This window comes from Zootermopsis nevadensis, unplaced genomic scaffold (assembly GCF_977971745.1).
Source record: "Zootermopsis nevadensis isolate Lab colony 2312 unplaced genomic scaffold, Znev_1.0 Znev_ptg000003l, whole genome shotgun sequence".
NCBI lineage: Eukaryota > Metazoa > Arthropoda > Insecta > Blattodea > Termopsidae > Zootermopsis > Zootermopsis nevadensis.
In genome coordinates, this window is record NW_028259135.1 from 15803592 (window position 1) to 15824188 (window position 20597).

Genomic DNA, 20597 nt, shown 5'->3' on the forward strand with positions numbered 1-20597 from the left:
TAATTTAACATATTTTCATTTCTTTGTGTTCTAGCCTCTTTATTACAGTGTGGATGGGAAATGAAAAGAAGTAAATCATTACAAGCACAATTAGTTAACAAAAAAAAGCCTTTTCTTAGCACAGTATTTTGTCTTCTCAGGGATTAATCTTTCTCAGTCTCTTCCTTTGTATTCTGTAACTAAGGTTTACCGTGTATTAACCCTCTGAAGCCGAAACTCATCTAAATAAAAATTCAGTCCCTACGTAAGAAATATACATCTCCATTACAGAGTCCTAATGGTTAATGCTGTTTACGTTAATAACCTCTATTTACTCTGAGAAACATGTGGAACTCACAAATACAATCTGTGGGGGAAAATGCAGGACTGAATTTTTATTTATTTATTTAGTGTTCTGTCTGACGATAGGTCCATATGAACAGGATCCTTCCATCCTTTTCTCTTCTCGGACTGGGACCTGTTCATATACGTTCTTGGCAGATGATCCAGAAGTGGTTTGCCATTGCCTTCTTCTGTGTGTGAATGGAGTAATTGTTGGGATGCCACGGAGGAAAACTCCGTGTTGCCTAGACCACGGCCTTGCCCAACACAAGTTATAAATTCTAACCCGAGACCCCAGGATTACAAGGCCATAATGAGAATCTTCATACTTAGTAGGCTACTCTTCACCAATTACAATTAGGATGTCCAAATTTTGGTTGAAAAGGCTAAAACTTACAGATAACTTAGAAGGCGTAGATGGGGGATCTTTAGGAAACGGCGTGGGAAGGGGAGGGCTGGATTCATCTGGCTCACGACAGGGACCGGTGGCGCGTTGTTCTGAACCGGGTGATGAACCTTCAGGTCCCATAACAAGACGTTAATTCATTAACCTCTTGACTATCAAGTAGGACTCTGCTCTATGGAGTTAGTTATAAATCAAATATGATTTTAACAACACGCAAATATGAAGTCACGCCCGAATGTTGCCCAGAAAGAGACAGAACTACAAGGATGACTCTTCATATTGCTTCGTAATTTTCTCGTCTTTTGTCATATTCCACTTGGTACTGCGTTTTTAATGACGAAGAAGATGTTTGCTTGGCTGACACTTTGTCAGTCGCAGGCCAGGTCGTTACAAGAACAAGTGAAAGTCCACGGCAATGCCTCCCTACCCTCACGTATGACACTCACAACAGACTTCAAGTTTGGTTTTGACGTCGTACTAGGAAAATAATTACAAATTCTATTCTGCGATGGTGGAAGTCTTGAAATAAAGACCGGTGTAAGTCGCACATTCATCGCAGAATTACAAACGCGGGGACAACATTCAAGTGAAAACAATTGAAAACAATGGGCACTATTTGGAACGTGGCTGACCAACTGACAAAGTATTTAATTAACAAACTAACCGGCTGACTGATTAATTGAACGAAACAATCTCTTTACTAACTCATTATATGACTGACTAACGGAACAACCACCCAAGTAACTGAATGACAGACTGGCTAATCGCCTTGATAGTTTAACAGACCAACAACTAACTTCCTGATTAACTAACAAACTAGCTACATCTCTGACAACCCGAACGCTCAACGTCTCTAACGCCAAAGTGACAATTCCATCCAGTGAAAACTCTCACAGCCCACTTCTACAAAATGCAAACAAAATTTTTCTCAGTAAACCTTAAGGGAACAGTCCATTTGGAACACCTAGACATAAATATCAGGTTTTTGTGAACACCATAATAAACGTTTTGGCTTTTATAAAACACAAGGAATTCCATGAACACCCTGAAAACTGTCACGCTTTTCAAAGACGACTGTTTCAGAGACTTAACCTACAGGAAGACTGAACCCGTGAGGCAAAGTTCCTTTATTACGGAAGGCGTCTGGAACTGTGCGATGGGAAGATGGAAGCCAGGCTGAATGGAAACGTCACAGTATCCTGGCGGCTTACCTTTGTGCCCGTCACGTGGCTATTTTTCATTAATCAACAGTGGAAGTGACGTGTCTAAACCACACCATTGTTCCCCGTAAGCCGGTTTCTCTCCGCGTTCAATCTGTTCGCTGTCACCCACCCACTTGCTTTTCAATGCCGTCCTAGGTGTATTCAACAGCACACCGAACAGGCTGCTTCGTCCCATGGGAAGCCTTCGGAATTGTATTTCGTAGGCTCTAGGCTCAAAACTGTATCGGGCTATCGGTTAAACTGTCAGGATTCAACTTTCCTAGTTGTCCTCAATTCTAATTAGTGGTACGTTAAACTGTTTTCTAGCCATACTGCTTATCCAATAGTTTCCCTGTCTGTACTCTATTCAACGACGCTGTCAATAACTCAGATTAAATACAGTCGAATCGCAGGATATTTAGTGAACAATGAACTAGAAAGAATGTGTAAATTGCAGCCTAACCGGAGATACTATCCCGGAACTTTACTGGTGGGACTGTGAAAAATCACGAAATACCACACTTAAGATAGCCTGTCCCCAGGCCTAGATTTGAACCCAGGACCACTCATGCTGATATTCATGTGCCATAACTATAAATACATATTTATCTAACACATATACAGACTGTTTTATAGCACAGTACGAGCTGTGCATCCTGTGGCGTACAAGACCAACACTTCTAACTAAATCCTACTAGAAGAAAGTTCATTGTGTAACGAAGGCTGAAATGGCATCTTAGAAACTACAAAGTAATAGGAAAATCCACTCACGGCTTGCGCGTCGATCCCATCACAGTTTCCCAGGCTCGAAACTCTTGCCTTCGACGGACGCTGGAACGATGTCAAGGTCAGCAGAGTCCACAGACTTCCGTCACAAACACTAATAAACCGAAGCGGTCACAGGAGAAGCCTTGTATATTTAAATGTTGTCACATAATAACACGTAAAATTTCACTGAATCTTCACAAAAATACGGCGTAGGCTTCTATAATATTGTATTACAAAATTAACACATTTTGAATTATGTAACACTGCGGCATAATGGTGTGTGTAGTTTCATGAAAGTAGACCTACTTAAATGTAATTAATGGATAATACGTCGTTTAACGATCATGTATCAGATGTTGTTTAGCAAATTATGGGTATTTGCTACAACCTAACGTCCAGTCGTTTCCCTGAACAATCTTTCATAATCCTACCCATTTGCTGTTCATGCTAACGAAAGAATGCATGAAGACGATTTATACAGTCTAAATACCAGATCTAGACAGTTATACGCATGGACCATTTGTCAAACACGCTACTTTATAGCAAAAAAAGACGTATTATAAAACTATTCCATGATATCGTATCTCCCAGTGGTACAAACATAATACGATGAAATTAAAATGCAACTTTTTCACTTTGTTTTGGAGTATTGGAAATTAAAAAGTACACGTGACAAACGTATTTACTAATATATGAGTGTTTTCATATTATTAATAAAATTTAATCACTACAAGATTTCATTACGTAATATGAACCAATTAAAAACTATTTTCGGAGTATCAATTGCGATATATCAACTCCATGGAACCTGTCACCTGCCATCAGCCCGATCACACACAACGCCTCCTTATGTGAAATTGACGTGGCTTACTCCTACACAAAGCTATTTCTATTCCGAGACTTGAAAATATCACATATAAAAGGTGTGGAATGTGTTTAATTACAACGCCTGTTGTAAATGATTAGTACTCTAACTGAATATTCAACTCACAGCGACGACAAACAAAACCACACAAGTAGAACCACCACGAGGCGAAGACGTACCTAGTCCGAGCGGAAGTGACGTGTGCTGGTATTACGGAACTAATTCCAAGGTTACTTGAATCGACAGTTATGGGTCATTCATATCGAATTCATTTTGATCAGCATTTCTCCTCTCCCCATCCTCGCCAACGATAATATACAAGTCATTTGTTTGTTTAGCGCGTTTCATTACTATTCATTGATGTTCTAATTTTTTCGTATAATCTTGATTGTCCAGGATGACTGAACCGTAAAATTTCCCTCTAAACACAGTCCTTTCTAAAAGGCATACAATTTCTGATTTCGTTCCAATGGCGCGTTCAGAACCATTTTAATACAGCTTCCTTCCGTGAGGCATTACTTATATAGGTGGGTCTTAATATCGATCATTTGAAATTTCTGAAGAGTGTTATCACGAAGAATTCAGTGTTGCTATGGAGTTAACTAGCAGTAGCTGACAGCTACCTCACCCGTCTCCTTGCGTGCTTTGGCAATCTGCACGGAAGCTCTGCAGACTACGTGCCGCCATGCACGTCGCAGTATCTCGCAGAAAGCGAGAATGGAGTGGTTACCTTTACCTGGTTACCGTGACGTTGACAGATGAGGCACAACGCCCGTGTTATTTAGCATTATCACACGCCTCTGTAAGTTTTTTTCTGTTCCTGTCCGCGGCACAAAATAGGATACGAAGTATTTTAATTCAGGGGGCCTTTAAAAAGCACGCGCTAGCTGAACAATGTGATTGATGATGATGGATAACAAAGATAGGTGATAAGATGCAAAGTGAATGAGAAATCTAAGAACATGATCTATTATTATTGTTGTTAACTAAATGATGCAGGTTTCATATTGAGAAGAAGACAGTTATTCACTTGGGAGATATATCCCACCCTTCCTTTATGAAGTAATTTGGTTCATTTCCGTGTTCAAAGAAGCCGGCCATATGAGAATCTCCTAAGCCACATGAATCCAGTCCACAGCCCCACACACTATTTGTTAAGATCCTATGTACGCTAGCATTCTGGACATATCGCAATACATTACAGCACAATATAATACTGAGGCTGGACGAGCGACATTACTTCCCTGTGCACAAAATTTTCATTATTTTTTTATTCTGAACATACAACTTAATTGACTAATTTTATGTAAAATGTTAATAAGCCATATTGATTTCGGGGTGAGGGCAAGAAGTCTATGCTTGCCTTGCAGGAGAAGAGAAACAATTATTCCTGAAGGTAACATTGGTTATCACTCCTCTGCTGTTTGATATGACATGTTAATTTGAATGCCCATATTATTGTGCAAATAATCCAGTGTTTAATTTAATAAAGCCCATTCAAATTTTCAACGACCCTTAGACCTTGGCTAAACGCTCAATGTTAACCAACCCGGCATCTTGTCTCAAATTAACAAATTTATGTTTGTTTCCATGTATGTAATTGGAAACCATTATATAATATCAGAAGTACCACCGAGTTCCTGTGAGTACTCATGCTGGAGGATATATGTTTTTCTAACAGGCTGTAGCTCACACAGAGTATACCAGACCACCTCTTAACGCACGACTAAAAATAAAACTCAGCTAATTATTGTCACTTCTCACAACACTATTAAAAATGAAAGCTCTGTGTTCAGAACGCTGCAGGTTTGTTAACGGGCTTAAAGCCCACTTGACTGCGCTCGATATTCCTGACTGTCGACACGTTAAAAAAAATCAAATTAAATTTTGGTAATTAATCTTAACCATAACTTTACCCACATTTTAGAACTGATACTTCCTTCACCATACATTCAGCGGTTTTACGACTGCGACTCGGTGATGGTCTCGTAAAGTTAATTAATCACACAGCTAGTCAAGAAACGTCCTACTTTTATAGAATCTGAAGATTCATCGCAACGTTCACAAAAACAGTTTCACATAATATCAAAGAATCAATCCGCATTCTAAGCCCCTTCTTGCATTCTGCAATTTTACACTGAAGGCTTGTACTGATACGCCCAACGTTAAATGGTAACCGTGAACATATTTTAAATTAGTGAATCAGTATTTAAATGAAAAGGTTCTTGTACGATCTGACTTTAAATATCGATCTTCTGCCAAGTGACTTTTAAAGACAAACACCGCGACGTAGTTGGTCTGCCTCGAGGGTTTGAGGAATATAATAAGGTGAGCGAGTCGGGAAAGGTGGTCTCTGCTCGTCCCCACTTTAAACAGGATAGCTAAACAGTGGGATTTGGTACAAAAAGAAATACGAAGACCAGAACCTACCGATCTTTGGATTATTAAAAAAAAATTGAAGTTGTCCTTATACGAGGCTTTAACCATCGACTGACCAACTATTTACCTATCTGACCAACTCGATGGTAAAAGCATACGAAACTGTCTTAAATCAAGGACGTAAGATTGAACGTGATACAGGAAATACACTGATGGGGTTAAAGCTTGCGTCGTCCACTTATTTCTGACACCCCAAAACTAGATAAATTATTAAAAATAGTGCATAATAATCTTTTAATAAAACTTTTCCATGCTACACAAAACTCAAAACCTAAAACTTAATTTACTCTGTACTACGACAAAGGCTAAGCAGCGACTGTGCACAGGCATAACACCACAGCAGAGTATAGGTGGACACTGAGATGGAGGTGAGAGGTCAGATTAAAGCTCCAACTGTCTGGGTGGGTCACACAGGTAAAAAATCCACACTTGGTGGCAAAGAAGAAAGCTTTTGTCTCTACTGACATGGTTATACCAATTCTGACTGAGCTATCTTCATTTACCAACTCTGTTGTGACAATCCATTACATTAATAAATAAAAGTTCTAGTCGCACGTCATCAGTATTAACACCTTACTGTTTGTAAACAAATTTAAATATTTTACAGTGCACTCTACGTTCAGAATACGCTAGTCACTGGGATTATTTCCTATACGCGTAACTTTTGTACCTGCTATTGACATTACCAAAACTCTGATACCCTGAAGAAGAAATATGTCATTATCAAAGGAAATATAAAATTTTTGATTAAACGAATAAACTATTAAGTTCGCCGAAAACCTTTCTATATGAGATACATAATATAAAACAGAAATGAAACATTTTTACTTCGTACAGATTACTCCACTCAAAGTAACAGCCCATAACACAAATAATCTATTCTCTATGCCTGGATGTTTCGACGACCACAAGAAATGTTCGTGTGAAACTCAAAAGTTTATAATATCCATACATATATTTATATGGCACATGAATTTATAATTAACTTACAAAGATCTTCTTGCAACATCTAAATACCAAATAAAAGTTTGAGTTTATTATTTTTAATTTAATCTTTCTTATTGATAATAGGCACTGCATATTTATCGTAAGCAGCGCTCAATGCCTTCAGTATTGGGCCCACATATTCCAAGGACCTGAAATATAAAAAATATTACAATGACGGCTAAGTTACACGAACATATTTTAACGCTCAATACCTCTGCTCAGTAAATTGTTAAGTACAATGATTAAATCAAGGCAGTTGAAATAGGTGATAAATGTACCTCGTACTGGGGAAATAAAAATGCGTACAAAACTTTATAAAATTAATTGATACTGTCAAATGATCGATAAAACTCAGATAAATGGGCTCAAAGGCTTGTTAAGTCAGCTCCTATGCAAGACTTGCCAAAAGGCACAACAGAAGCACAGTGAGGAAAAGCAGAAATCCCACCGTTCTTATTCTGACTAACCTAAAACAGTTTTAACGCGACAAAGACACGAAGAACAAATTTTACTGGAAAATTACACCAAGTGATTTTGGACTGGCTATGGTAGCGGGATATTTGTTATTCCACAAAATTATGCACTTACACAAATTAAACATATCCCAAGAAAACATCTCACATCACAGTTATGAGTGTAAATGTACGACAGGAAGCGCTCGCTCTTTATTCTGGGAACCAAATCAGACTCCGTGAATGATATGAAGAGATACAAATGTTAAATTGGGTGGCAAGTATACTTACCACTAACCTATAAGTGTTAACCGACAATTAAATCTGTATGCTTACCGCTTCTGAAAATTGTTGTTAGCGTAGGAAAGGGAAGGCTGGTTGTACGTCCCCGCAGCGGCGTACGCATCATAGTTATGGCCAACGCCACTGCCCGAGTAAGCCGTCGTACCAAAATGATCACAGGTGCCCACGAGATGACAGAAGCGAACTCCAAATAGCGGCAGGATCAAGGAGAGAACTACAGCAACACCAATAAATCCAAGTACCAAAGCTCCGGCTGCAGTCACAAGTTGCAGCATGTTTGCCGGCAGTGACATGTCATCTAGAACATAAAGCCCGTTCATAAATATCATCACAAACAGCAAATTTTATATAAATATATCTCACATATTGTTGTAAACTAAATTTACTCGGCAGCCTGATCGACGAGAGTGAATTCCTATCGACAGAAACAGTTTCATCTTCCAATTCCCCCTCAGCACAGGCACCGGTACACAGTACAGCCACCACAAGCAGAATGAAGAAGTTGTAGGTCTCGGACACCATCCTGATAAAGAACAGATATTCTGTACACAACACAAGTAAAAAAAAATATCCATACTTAAATCTCCATACAAGATAATTATAACTACATAAGTGCTCAATTCACGCTGTTCTGTTTTCTACAATAACTATGTTAAAAATATAAAAGCGTCAAGCTAATTATATCCTCATTATTATTATTATGTTATCTAACATTCTCCTCATAAAGTGGATCTGTTTGAATGAAAAATCCTGAGGAACGTTTCAGAGGTCCTTGATGCCTCTAGCTTCACTTATGTACATACATGAAGACACACGAAATTACAGCACTGTATATTTTATATGGAAAAATTTTCTATCTGCAATATCTCATCCACAGTACGGAAAGGCTTGAAATACAACTGAAAGAAACATTTAAAGTAACATACCTGTTCAGTTTTATATTTCTGCCACTTCACAATCACTTCTGGAGAAATGAATGAAGTGCACTACCTTTATATCACCATCCCTTAAACAACTTCAGAGCTTCATCCAATCAGAAGAAACCTGGAGGAAAGAAATATGTATTTTTTTAACCAGAAAAGAGCTTGTAGGGGCTGAAAAAACTCGGAAACCTTGAACTTTTAATCCTCCCTTGCCCTTCAAAGGACTTGTAGAAAATTCGTGGGAGGAGACAGAGGGGTTGAACAACCCTTAAATTAAAATAAGCTACCTGGAATTTTTGTTACTGCATACAGTTAGGATTCCTTCTTTTTTCTTTTACAAGAAAATAGGGTGGACTGGAAAGTTATGGTCTATGTATTAGGAATACAGTTATGTATACATTTTTGTTGTAGAAATAAGAAACTCTTGCAGTAATCAGGCCAATTCTGAGTGATGGAAGAAGTAATGAATAAGTCACAGAAACAGGAACTGAAATTTGGAAGTAATATAATTTTTTTTAATTAGATCTATAATTTATGTCACACCAGTTTATAGCATTTTGAGCCATTTCTGTGAAACTTGGTAAAATTTGGCTTTTACCATTGTCAAGCAGGAACTACAGTGTGACACGTAAGTCATGTTTAATTTCTTCAGTCTTTATAAGGAATAAACATTTCAAACACTGTCTCTGAGAGAAATCTGCTACAAATAATTATCAGACATTTTAATAAATTACTTATTTGCAGTCCCATTCATATAATCCTAAACCTGAACTGCTGGTAATGGTCTGTTACTAACTTCACCATAAACTCGTTCACTGAAAAAGAAAATTATTCATAATTTTAAACTGAAGTGGCCTTTTTAGGATCAAGTACACTCTTGTTGATATTATACTTTCACTTGAGGGCCACGAAGCTATTGACTATAATGAAAAACACTCAAACATATTATTTGCATAAATCCAAGAGGAGGAAAGTTTGAAGAAACTGAAGATACTCAACAGTGCCCCCGTAATAAATATCCCTTCTTCCTTTCTTTGTTAGTTTGCTAATGAGGACATTTCAATTACATCCGAATTTACAACTTGTGTTGGGCAAGGCCGTGGTCTAGGCAACACGGAGTTTTCCTCCGTGGCATCCCAACAATTACTCCATTCACACACAGAAGAAGGCAATGGCAAACCACTTCTGGATCATCTGCCAAGAACGTATATGAACAGGTCCCAGTCCGAGAAAAGGATGGAAGGATCCTGTTCATATGGACCTGTCGTCAGACAGAACACTAAATAAAATAATAAATAAAAATACACTATTATAAGAATGGAGTGAGAATGGCATGACAAGTGTGTTTAGGTTGATCTTCTTGGTTGCAATGTCATATAAATTTGTACGCAGATCTCGTCTCAGAGGAACATACTGCCTCCATCTGCACGACTTAAGATCCTGTAAACCTCCCAGGCACCTTACGCAACACCAATTCATTAGAAATACAATGTGTATGTCGATGGAGGTCTTATGGTCTTGAAATAATTAAGTCAGGAGACTACAATAGACATATTACCATGAGGTCCTCAAATGTCAGATACGTTCGGTCATTTTACAGATACATGGCGACATGTCTGGACACGGTAGTGTATCTACTACTTGCATCTTGTACCAAAAAAAACACTCTAAAAACCAATATACACCGGCTTAATACATAGTATTTTAAAGCAATATTAACGTAGTGGAGTCCAAAAGAGGAAGGGTTTGGTGGATGCCTGAAGAAAGGAATGCGGAAATGTATCTTTGGTATAAAGAGGGTTACGTCAGGTAGAGCAGAGGCTATGACACCTAATATTTCCAGAAACCCTTAATGTTTTGTGTTACCCTCCCTTGGAACATACACATTTTTTATCTGTTTTTTTTCTAAAGTTCCCGTTATATTGAGATCTGAGGTACAGTGGATACGAAGCACAAATGAAGGACGGGCAGGTTTAGATACCCGCTTATTTAACAATGCTACATCACTTGCCTTAGTTAGATAGTGCTGAACGAATTATACGGTTCTTGTATTTATAAATAACACATTCACGTTGTACAACAGTATTTCCAAAATTGGGATTACCTCTGAAACATCAGTAAACTTCTATCAGACCACACGACGCAAAATCCCAAAAGACAATCATCTTCGAAATAATCGCTGTTCATTTTGAATATCACACAAACATTAAAGCAAATAGTACATTTCGTAAAAACTGTGCTTTAAAGGGTTCGTTTAAATACTATATACTCTCTTGTGTTCTCGAGGTAATGAGACACGAATAAAACTGAATTGGAACAGGGCCTCACTCCACATTTCTCATAACCTGTTGTATAGAAAAACGAAATTACACATGAAGGTTTTCTAAGCACACAAAAACCTGGTATTTTCATCGAAATCTCGAGTTTTATTTCTCTGATTTGATTTTATTACTACACTTCGAGTTCTCCATGCCACGTATGAGAAAGCTGATAGGACTCTACAGTACTTGAATATTGCCATACACGTATTTATTTATTTATTTCGTGTGCCGTACTTTGACTATCGTCCCACCTCGAAAGTATTTTAAGTTTGATACACCTGCCCCTAAAAACCACAAAAGATGGATCAGTGACGCCATTCCTTCGTCTCAAAGCAACTTAAGAGGGTTAACGGTTCAACTTTTTTTATTCATTCTACCTGAAGGTTGATTTGATGGGAACAACCCCATAGTTATGAAATGTACCGTTAAGGGGTTCCACAAATATTCCAGTTCTACTAACACGCCACCCTTCAGTAAAGTGACTGGCTACGGACTGCGTGGCCGGGATTTGATTCTCTGAAGGGCAGAGTTTTTCTATTCTCCACAGTGGTCATGACATACACGCAGCCTCCTATCCAATGCGTATCTGGGGTTCTTTCCTCGTGGGTGAAGCTGATCATTCACCTCTATCCAGTAGCGCCAAGGTTAAAAATGTTTAAGAAGACAATTTTACCTCTTTGCCTTTTAAAATCAAATAACTTTAGGCCTTGAAATATACAGACACACTCACCTGTAGCAGAGTAAGTTAAGAGATGACATTAACCTTTCTGAAAGTTCATTACATTTCGTTGGTTAGAGGGTTTACTGACTATCAGCGCATTAAATAAATGAAACCCAAAGCTAATTTAAACTTAAAAAACTGTCTAACTTGTTTCCTCCGATCCAGATATAGTTGTACCGCCAAGACTCGGTCGCCAGAATCTCTTTTTTTAAAGTGTGCACTACGTAACGTTAGCATTAATACCAGACCTATTTGAATCAACGAAAACAAAGCAACTCCACTAAAAACATGAACTGGTTAATGAAGATTATGGAAATTATCGCTGTGTGCTCTGAGAATCTACGAAAACCATAAATACACTTTATGGGCAAAATTTCGAGTTAATGAGCACGTGGTAGACTGTGCTTTAATGAGTTAACGTATGAAAATCCTTAGGAGACGGAATTTAGCTTACACTTTATGAAATTATGAACTATAATGTCATTTGTACGAAGTAAATAAAATGCACAAAAGGAGATGTAGCGTTCGTCTGTCAGTATGAATCGTATCCAAACCCATCACTATGAAACAGAGTTCTTCTCGAGAAGCTGGTAGTCGCTCATCGTGCCAATAAATTCATTGTCTTAAAGAACCGGATAGTTAAATCATTGCGTTTGCCAGCTGAAGGGATTCTGATATCGACGTTAAGGGCGAATTTAATTTTGGTCCGAACTGATCCAACATAAAACTTGAAGAATGTTACCAAAGGTCTTTAAACTCAAAAGCTATTTCGACATTACGACTACCTAACGAAATACAATCTTGAATAAAAATTTTCTTGGATATTATCCATCGTCTAGTAAATATAAAAACGTAAAACGACGTTTCGGAGATGGGACTCTATCTCCGTCTTCAGGTTCCTACACAGTTGGGCCCACTAGATAGAGCTAATCCCTATCTCCGAAACGTCGTTTTACGTTTTTATATTTACTAGACGATGGATAATATCCAAGAAAATTGTTATTCAATTGACTCTTCACCATCGTCAAGAAGTTTTAGATCTGAAATACAATCTTATCTTGTTTCTTCTTGCTGGCTGAATTATCATCCCGTGTAATCGATTCAGTCTCTCTGGTTCATTGTCACTTCGAAAAATATTTATTTCCCACGTTTTTCCTGTCCTGTTATAATACTAACGAGGCTTGACACAACTTAGAGCGTCGGCATGTCGAAATCCGGGCGAGTCACATCAACACACAGATCCTGTATCCCCTATTAGCAACATAAAGTCTGGGCAACAGCGTGCTAACAAGCAAAATTACGAGTGTCAACAGCTCCTAGCCCACTGGTTCCTTTTCAGAAAAGCAGGCCACTAAACCGACAACCAACCATAGGAATCCAGGGTTACGGGTGAGGTTCGAAGACTTGGTTCACACCCCGAAAGCATAACTGTGCGTGTCAGGACTTTGAAGTGGGTGACGAAAGATGAAGATAAACCAAACGATTGTCATTTTACGTTACCTGTATTTTTTTTCTTCAGGAAACCATAACTCCACGGAAACGGACTTCTTCCTGATGACTTGATCTGAGGTCATCTCTGTCATAAAAGCAGTCACCACTTTCAGATTTTCCATCGGTTATCCAAGTGTCTTCAAACGCTGTAAATGACACCAAAATATGAAGAAGAAAAACCCCCGTAAGAAATCGATCAGCTTCAGAGGATGGGAATGGAATATGACAGAAATAATAATCGTATCGTTTCATTTTTATTTAGCGGGGTTATTATTTTCCACGTCATCGCCCTTACAATGAAGGCAGTAAGCGCGTCCGAAAAGTCAGTAAACTTCTACCAGACTACACAGCAAAACTTCCAGGCAACAGCCATCTTCTAATAGAATCTCGAACACTGCCAAAATTAAATTTTATTTGTAAGACAAACTGTGATTGCTGAATGTCAATGCTATTTGTAATAGAACCAGAGCATAAACAAGTAGGACCGAACTCCAAACAGAGGAGGGGACAATGGGGGGGGGGGGGGGGTTAAGAGAGAGTTGGGCATGAGGTCATATAAGCTTCTTGTGCCTCTTAAGATGGAACCATTCATGTGCAAGGATTAGTGGCTTTGTGATGGGGTATGTTGATTGACGTGTTCTCTGCAGTAAATCCAGGTATGTGTAACATGGCATAGATCAACTCCCAGACATGTTTTCATCTGTCCCTCTACTTGTAATCTAAAATAAAACCTTATCATAATCAATTTAAAGTAAAAAAAAAAATATGCATTTGGGCTGTGTCAATAATAGAAGCCTTGGTAATTCATGCAAGTACTTGGAAGACAATGAACAGAACTGTAGAAAGTGGACAAGTATCATATTCTCATCTCATAAGCTGAACAGTTTAAATCGGAAGTATTTATCATGTCCAACTTATGTACAATTATTTAACAGATAGAATACTCGTAATTACATCTAAATAAGTGCGACTCTGTTATCGCTCTTCAGAAAGAGTAAAAGTCCTATAAAATGAAAACATAAGGAGAGACAGAAATTCCTAACCTTCGTAGAGGGAGGTAAGTGGTCAGCTCTACACCTCAACCACTCAACTAGCTATTGCTACATAAATTTATTTTTATTAAAAATCTTTAGCATCAACACCACATTATTACATATAATTACTGAGACCTTTCTCTCCAGATAAAAGCACTGCTTTAACACTTTTACTCTTACAAAATGAAACATGTAAATCTGCTGTGAGTTAGCCAATATTCATCTCATTCTAAGATACTGGATGTCAATGCAACATTTCGTCCTGGCTCGTGTAAAGTATGTTATTTCCCTACTTTTGGAACTTTTGTATCTGAAACATCAATTTCTTTCATTTTCATTCTTTACTGTGGCATATCTTTATATACAAAATCATTATTGCAGTACACAGTATTGTCCTATCTTCAGCAGACTGACTACTATCCAATATGAAAGGTGTTATTCTGTGGTCAATACTCGTAACTGCTGTCATTGCAACAGAAAATGAAAATGGCATACAAGATACAGAAAAAAAAGGGCCTGGATGTAAGTATAATTTTTATATAATGTTACCAGTGTTTTTTTTATTTTCAATCTTTCTCCCACACAGCTCATATTTAAAAAATAAACTAGAACAATCCCATTACAGCATCTCTCTAAAATATAAATAGATTAAGATCAACTATCAGGAATCTCCCAACAGAATAAGTCAAGCTTATTTTCAGTCTTAATTTTAACAGCTCACATCTAAAATTAAAAGAAAACATAACCAACAGAATTTTACGGCGGGTAATGATAACATCACAACTAAACACAAAAACTAAGGTCACAATACTTCTCAAGCTGAACTCGTACAGAACTTCAGCCGGCTATAGAATTCATCAACTGAGCCTCACTAGCGACTAACAGACATGAGCATTTAGCAAACGCTTTATAAATAATAAAGTAGTCCTACTGTCTCTTTCAGTCATTTATTACATTGTTAATCCACATGAGAAAAACTAACATCAATATAATCAACATCATTACCACCATCATCAATAGGTGTCATCCTTCTCAGTCTGACGTCAACAACCCATTTAGAAAACTTCATATATGAAATGAAAAAGATTTCCTGCAGAGATAGCATTACTGATAACATTTTAAAACAAAATTTACAAGCTTGGGATAAAGTTGAAAAATGTATTGATTTTACAGAGAAATTACATTTTTAACAGTAATAATAATAAATAATTGTTGTTAAAGCAATAGGAACAACAGAAGCAGTATATGAGGTATATACTTTGATGATGATGGATCTGATGTGAAGTAACCTATCTCCTCACTGCCCCCCCCCCCCCAAACACATACATACAGGGTTAAATACCACCACTACATACTGATATATTGTTGTGATAACCAAAATAATACTGTCTAAATTATTTTCCAAAGGATGTTGTTTTGGAGTAATGCTGACCGTGTTTAATTTCCATACATCTCACTTGTAGCACTGATCTGTCCACAGTTTACTACCACTACGATCTTGCCGTTCTGGCAGCTATACTTATCATCAAATTTAAAGCAGTTCTCATAGCACTGGCCGTCATCTTTGGAATAGGAGCATACTCCAAGCTGTTTGCAGGACATGGGATCCACTACAAGGGGCTCAAATGTCAGCCACCTGTTGTGTATGAGCCACCACCTAAGTATGACTATGAGCATGAATCATATGGGCATTCTGAAAGACGTGATCGAGCCAACGACTTTACAAGATACTCTGAAAATATTGACTTTGAACTGCTAACAAGTGTGATGAAGGGGTAGGTTAATAAAACAAATTCCATAGTATAGAATCTTCCTTCAGAAGTCTGGTATTTAATTTTTCCCATGCATATTACACGTTCCATCCACTTAGCATTGTGTTTAGTTACCCTAACAATATTAGGTGTAGAACACAAATTAAAAAGCTCCTCATCTCAATTCTTTTACCACTTATTCTGTCTTGATTCCAAGTATTAATTTCAGAATTTTGTAAATTATATCTGAGAAGTGGGGTTAAAATGTCAGTTGTGGTCTTCTGGGTTGTGACACCATGTGGCCTTGTACGAAATTATCAATGTTTTTTTCCTGATTTGCTTCTCAGAATTGGCCTTGAGGAATTAAGTTTCAATGTCGCAGACAAAAGAAGTGTACCCTGCAGGAGACGACTTGTCTGTGAAGCAGACAGGTTGGCCAGTACAAAGCCTGTGGTGCGTTATGCCATCGACCTTTTAAGGTATATTCATTCCTCTGTCTATTGCAATACAAAGAACTATTTAAAAACTTCAATAGTTATTACACTTCTTTCAAAACTGCACTGCAATTAAAATTTCCACATTTTCAACAGAAGACATTCTTTTACTTTATATTTTCATGATAACTTATAAATTCACTTTGTGGGGTATTGAAAATGGTTAATTTAAAGCAGTGGTTCTCAACCAGTGTTTCATGGCACACTAGTGTACTGTGAGCTTTTTTGAAGTGTACATAGATTCTCCATGCTGAGAATTAAACAGTGATGGTCCAGCCCATGATCATTACTGGGCAAATTTGGAAGGATGTGACAGCAAGGAGATAGTTGTCTACTTTAAGCTACTATCCCAACATCTGATTGGAGAACTAAAAAACCTCAACCACAACAGGCAACCACTGGTCCAAGAATTGATCTTCAGATCCCCCAAATTTTAACGTTCAGTCAGAAAAGAATAAAAGCTGTAGCATTCATATTTAAATTCTGTTGTGTTCAATATTGCCCTTGTATTTATTTATTTATTTATTCCAGAGGGCTGTCAAGGTACAGAACCATAAGACCAACAAATCAAACAGACTACAGCTGTGCTGCACTCTACCCACGATGCATCAGCAGTAGAGGGAGCCAACGCCATTTATTAAAGAAATCTCAAAAATCATCAGGACTAAATTTACAATTTAGAAGACAATAATGGACATTAATTAACTTATTTATCATATTTATTAAATTATTTTGAACACCATAAATGACTGTTTCACTGCAAAATGAATCCCACTTTTGTGAGTCATAAACCAGAAACCTGTTTTCTAAGTATCCTTTCTTTCTGCATTCACATCCAAACAGGTCCAGCATAAGTAGTTCTAAGACTGTACTTTCATACTTATGTGGATACAAATGAATAAATCAAAATATTTTAGGAAATATGTGAGAACTTAAGATCCATAATGTAGCAGAAGAGGTTATTCACGTAGGAAGGGCTGCAACAACCACATAAAAATGGTAAAGACATGTGGGTGAAGGCAGCACCGAGTCATAAATCAACAGAACTAAGAATAAGAGAAACAACAAAGACGACGGTAACAGAATTTTGAGGCCACTACAGGCATTATATAGCCTGACACTATAAGATTCTGTGAATTACAAATTGGACCTAACAAAAATTAATTTTGTACAGAATTTCAGTTTCACTTCAGTGTTTACAAAAGTATTTCATACTATTCTTCTCTTTTCCTTTTATTTCTCACTTTAAAATCTTATCTGAATAAAACAGCTTCAACTGCAGATATAACACAGCTTAGAATGAGATGGGAATATTAAAATGAACAATGACAAGTTAATGGTTTAGGAACAGAAAGTCACACCTATTTAATGGCTTTATGTAAATGTTTAATGATTTTACTTAAATGTTGTTTGGTAAGACTAAACAAAATCATTAAAATCAAGAATAGTTAGTAACATGATTGAAATATGAACCAAGCTGAAGCAGAACCTCTCGAATAAAATTCTCAGTTTTGAATGCACTTAATGAAAACAATAATACATAATGGTCAAGTGTAATAAAATGTGTGGCACAATAATTAAACTTGTAAGCATTACTGCTAAACACACATATTTTAACACTTTCTTACTCATTACTAAAACATACTAAAACAAATATTAAACAGCAGAGAGAGAGACAATTACATGCAACAAGTTCATGGGCAACTTACCCCACTTCTGTCCTTTGTACAAACAATTTGGTGCCAATGTAGTGATGTAGCACAAATCATAACTGGGGTCAGAGGGCCAGAAGCAAATGTTGGTCACTGGAACAAACGTGTGCTGATACACATGATCCACAAAAACCTACATAATCCTGACCAGCAGCTCCATCCATAAGGTCAGTCAACAAACCATGCTCCACTGCTGAGTACTGCTAACCACTCCTAAGTCATATTAATTGGAAGTCCCAAGCTTCAATCCCGACCCACACACTGCTTAATCCAAGTGTGAGATTTCAGGTTCTCATGGCAGTGAAGATGTTAATGTTGGTCTTCTGATTGTGATGTCACAAGCACATTATTCAGAAACTTGTGACACCATCTTCTCTCTCTCTCTCTCTCTCTCTAACACTCCTCATCGCTAGTTTCAGAATCATGTCAGAGACGGGATGGGAGGCAGTGCAACACTCAGTGTTGTTTTGGCAGTGTCCCATCTAATGGCATCTCAGTGATCATCATCAATCTTTCTGACAAATTCACCTCAACACTGATTACTCTCCCAGAGTCTGCTTTAATTACTGACACAATGTCATGTAAGCCATGATCTATTCAAAGCCAGTTCCAAAAACTGAAATTTCATATTTCTCAGGATTCAAAGAGTTTTATTTACATGTGATGCTGCTCTCTTCAATGGCTCTTCAGCCACTAACTTTGCAGCTTCTTCAATCATGTTATCATAAGGAACATGGTTTGCTTTATGGGTAGTGGAACATATGTATAAATATGTAAAACATTTCTAAATTGCACACACCCTACCTTTTCTAACAGTTGGGCAACTCTGTAACTCACTACTGTTCCCAGTTTTTACAACTGATAACTAACACTGCTTATCAACCCTAACACTTCAGAAATGACACCTCACCCAGACACAATTAACGACATAAATTATCATATATACCTATAATCCCAATCAAATCTACAATATGGTATCCTCCTTTATTTTCGGTAATTTTGGGGGTGCATTAGGAACTACTGGTTACTAATGGTTCCCTTCAGTTGTCAGTCCTAACCTCTACAACAAATTTTTAACTTATTAACTTGTAATTGTTCCAGAATGTTCTGACTCGTTTCCAGTTTCCGAAAAAAATTGCCTTCTCGTATCTTGTTACACTTCCATTGATACCCAATACAAATCACTAAAACTCGCATAACACGTGTATGTCGACAAAAACACTCAATCTAAAGACAACCCCAGAATACCAACGTATCGGACGAAGTGCACCCTATCATCAAAATATGGAATCATTACACAAGTAAGCACGGAATTAAAATTAAATTAGATGGTAATAAAATATTCTAATCGAAAGGCCAGCAATCAATGAAGACATCACGTGTTGAAACATATTTTTTTCCACTTAACAACATAAATAATTATATAATGTCTTCAACATGGTGTCCTGAGGACTAATTCAAATATGTGTCTAAAACATAACAGGAAGATGAAGGTATCGTTCAAGTATATATACAGAGTCAGAGAAAGATCTTCATGTACTCGCTTCGGCGGTACATATACTAAAATTGGAACGATACAGAGAAGATTAGCATGGCCCCTGCGCAAGGATGACACGCAAAATCGTGAAGCGTTCCACATTTTTTTACGTTCCTATTGCGTTGCACCGCAGGTGGAGGGGAATTCCTCTACAACCCATTCTAAAAAAAAACAACTAATACTTGAATGAGGATTTTCATACAAAATATAAAATAATGTGTTGTGACAATGCAACAGTTAGATTTAAGAAATTCACATTGTTTAACTTTTAACTGCCATGCAGAGTGATGGTCTTTTATATTTGTTATGTAAATGCTGTATTTTGAAGGTCAATCATGTACATGCATCATCCACATCATGGCATCAACTGCTTCAATTTTGTAATCTGTGTTACATATATTATGTTTATGAAATCTGCAGTGTATGCAAATAATAGGGCAAACCAAAAGGCTCCCAACATACAGAACAACGCTATGGAAACTGTTATCTATATATTTTATTTCTTTAGCAGACACACATGTTGGAAACCTCTTGCACAAAAAACAGAGATTCTCCTCACTATCTTCACTTTTTACAGTGTCTTACAGGCTTTGTACTAAGCCACTTTATGTTTATGAATTATTCCCTCTCTCAACCTACACATTTCATAGTGAATTAATATGTAAGCATTTATTATATTTTCAGAGAGGATGATTCTAGAAAGTTCCTGCAGTTCACTTCCTTAAATTATAAAACCTATTTATCTATTATTATTATTATTATTTGTTTCAAACATTAAAACAATTTTTGACAACTTAATGTTACAAGATATTATTTTCTAAATATTCAACACAGAGCTTATTTGTTATATCTCATTAGGCCTACACAGAA

General features: G+C 37.2%; 2 protein-coding genes, 1 long non-coding RNA gene and 1 other non-coding gene across 11 annotated transcripts in view; 2 read left to right on the forward strand and 2 right to left on the reverse strand.

Moving 5' to 3' along the window:
- The window catches only part of LOC110827930 (uncharacterized), a 310772-nt gene extending 307011 nt beyond the window's left edge, over nucleotides 1–3761 (reverse strand). The window contains exons 1-2 of one of the 3 annotated variants that reach the window (XR_015533607.1): nucleotides 3689–3720; nucleotides 2701–2999 (exon numbers count right to left, since the gene is read on the reverse strand). This is a non-coding gene — a long non-coding RNA (uncharacterized LOC110827930). Of the gene's footprint in view, nucleotides 1–2700; nucleotides 3000–3688 lie in introns of all 3 variants that reach the window. The other 2 variants (XR_015533609.1, XR_015533608.1) reach the window with 2 other exon arrangements.
- Nucleotides 3762–6218: 2457 nt separating this feature from the next.
- LOC110827906 (uncharacterized) lies at nucleotides 6219–19460 on the reverse strand. Of its 4 annotated transcripts, XM_087342673.1 has the most exons (7): nucleotides 18995–19460; nucleotides 18188–18283; nucleotides 13209–13345; nucleotides 8670–8787; nucleotides 8130–8266; nucleotides 7777–8041; nucleotides 6219–7137 (listed from the first exon to the last, which is right to left on the reverse strand). In XM_087342673.1, exons 5-7 carry the CDS (start codon nucleotides 8263–8265, stop codon nucleotides 7050–7052), a joined length of 489 nt encoding a protein of 162 aa, XP_087198799.1. In that variant the 5' UTR covers nucleotide 8266; nucleotides 8670–8787; nucleotides 13209–13345; nucleotides 18188–18283; nucleotides 18995–19460; the 3' UTR covers nucleotides 6219–7049. The 4 variants fall into 4 exon arrangements, with proteins under 4 accessions (XP_087198799.1, XP_087198801.1, XP_087198798.1 ...); XM_087342675.1 differs by lacking the exon at nucleotides 13209–13345; XM_087342672.1 differs by having other exon boundaries at nucleotides 18188–19460.
- On the forward strand, nucleotides 13766–17224 carry LOC110827905 (uncharacterized). Of its 3 annotated transcripts, none has more exons than XM_022060053.2 (5): nucleotides 13766–13855; nucleotides 14615–14755; nucleotides 15714–16008; nucleotides 16332–16463; nucleotides 17010–17224. In XM_022060053.2, the coding sequence occupies exons 2-5, from the start codon at nucleotides 14659–14661 to the stop codon at nucleotides 17167–17169; spliced, it is 684 nt and encodes a 227-aa protein (XP_021915745.1). In that variant the 5' UTR covers nucleotides 13766–13855; nucleotides 14615–14658; the 3' UTR covers nucleotides 17170–17224. The 3 variants fall into 3 exon arrangements, with proteins under 3 accessions (XP_021915745.1, XP_021915746.1, XP_021915747.1); XM_022060054.2 differs by having other exon boundaries at nucleotides 14639–14755; XM_022060055.2 differs by having other exon boundaries at nucleotides 14642–14755.
- A 266-nt stretch (nucleotides 19461–19726) lies between the features above and the next one.
- Nucleotides 19727–19833, forward strand: LOC147875003 (U6 spliceosomal RNA). Its single transcript, XR_015533618.1, has one exon. It is a non-coding gene; the product is annotated as a U6 spliceosomal RNA (small nuclear RNA).
- The last annotated feature ends 764 nt before the right edge of the window (nucleotides 19834–20597 follow it).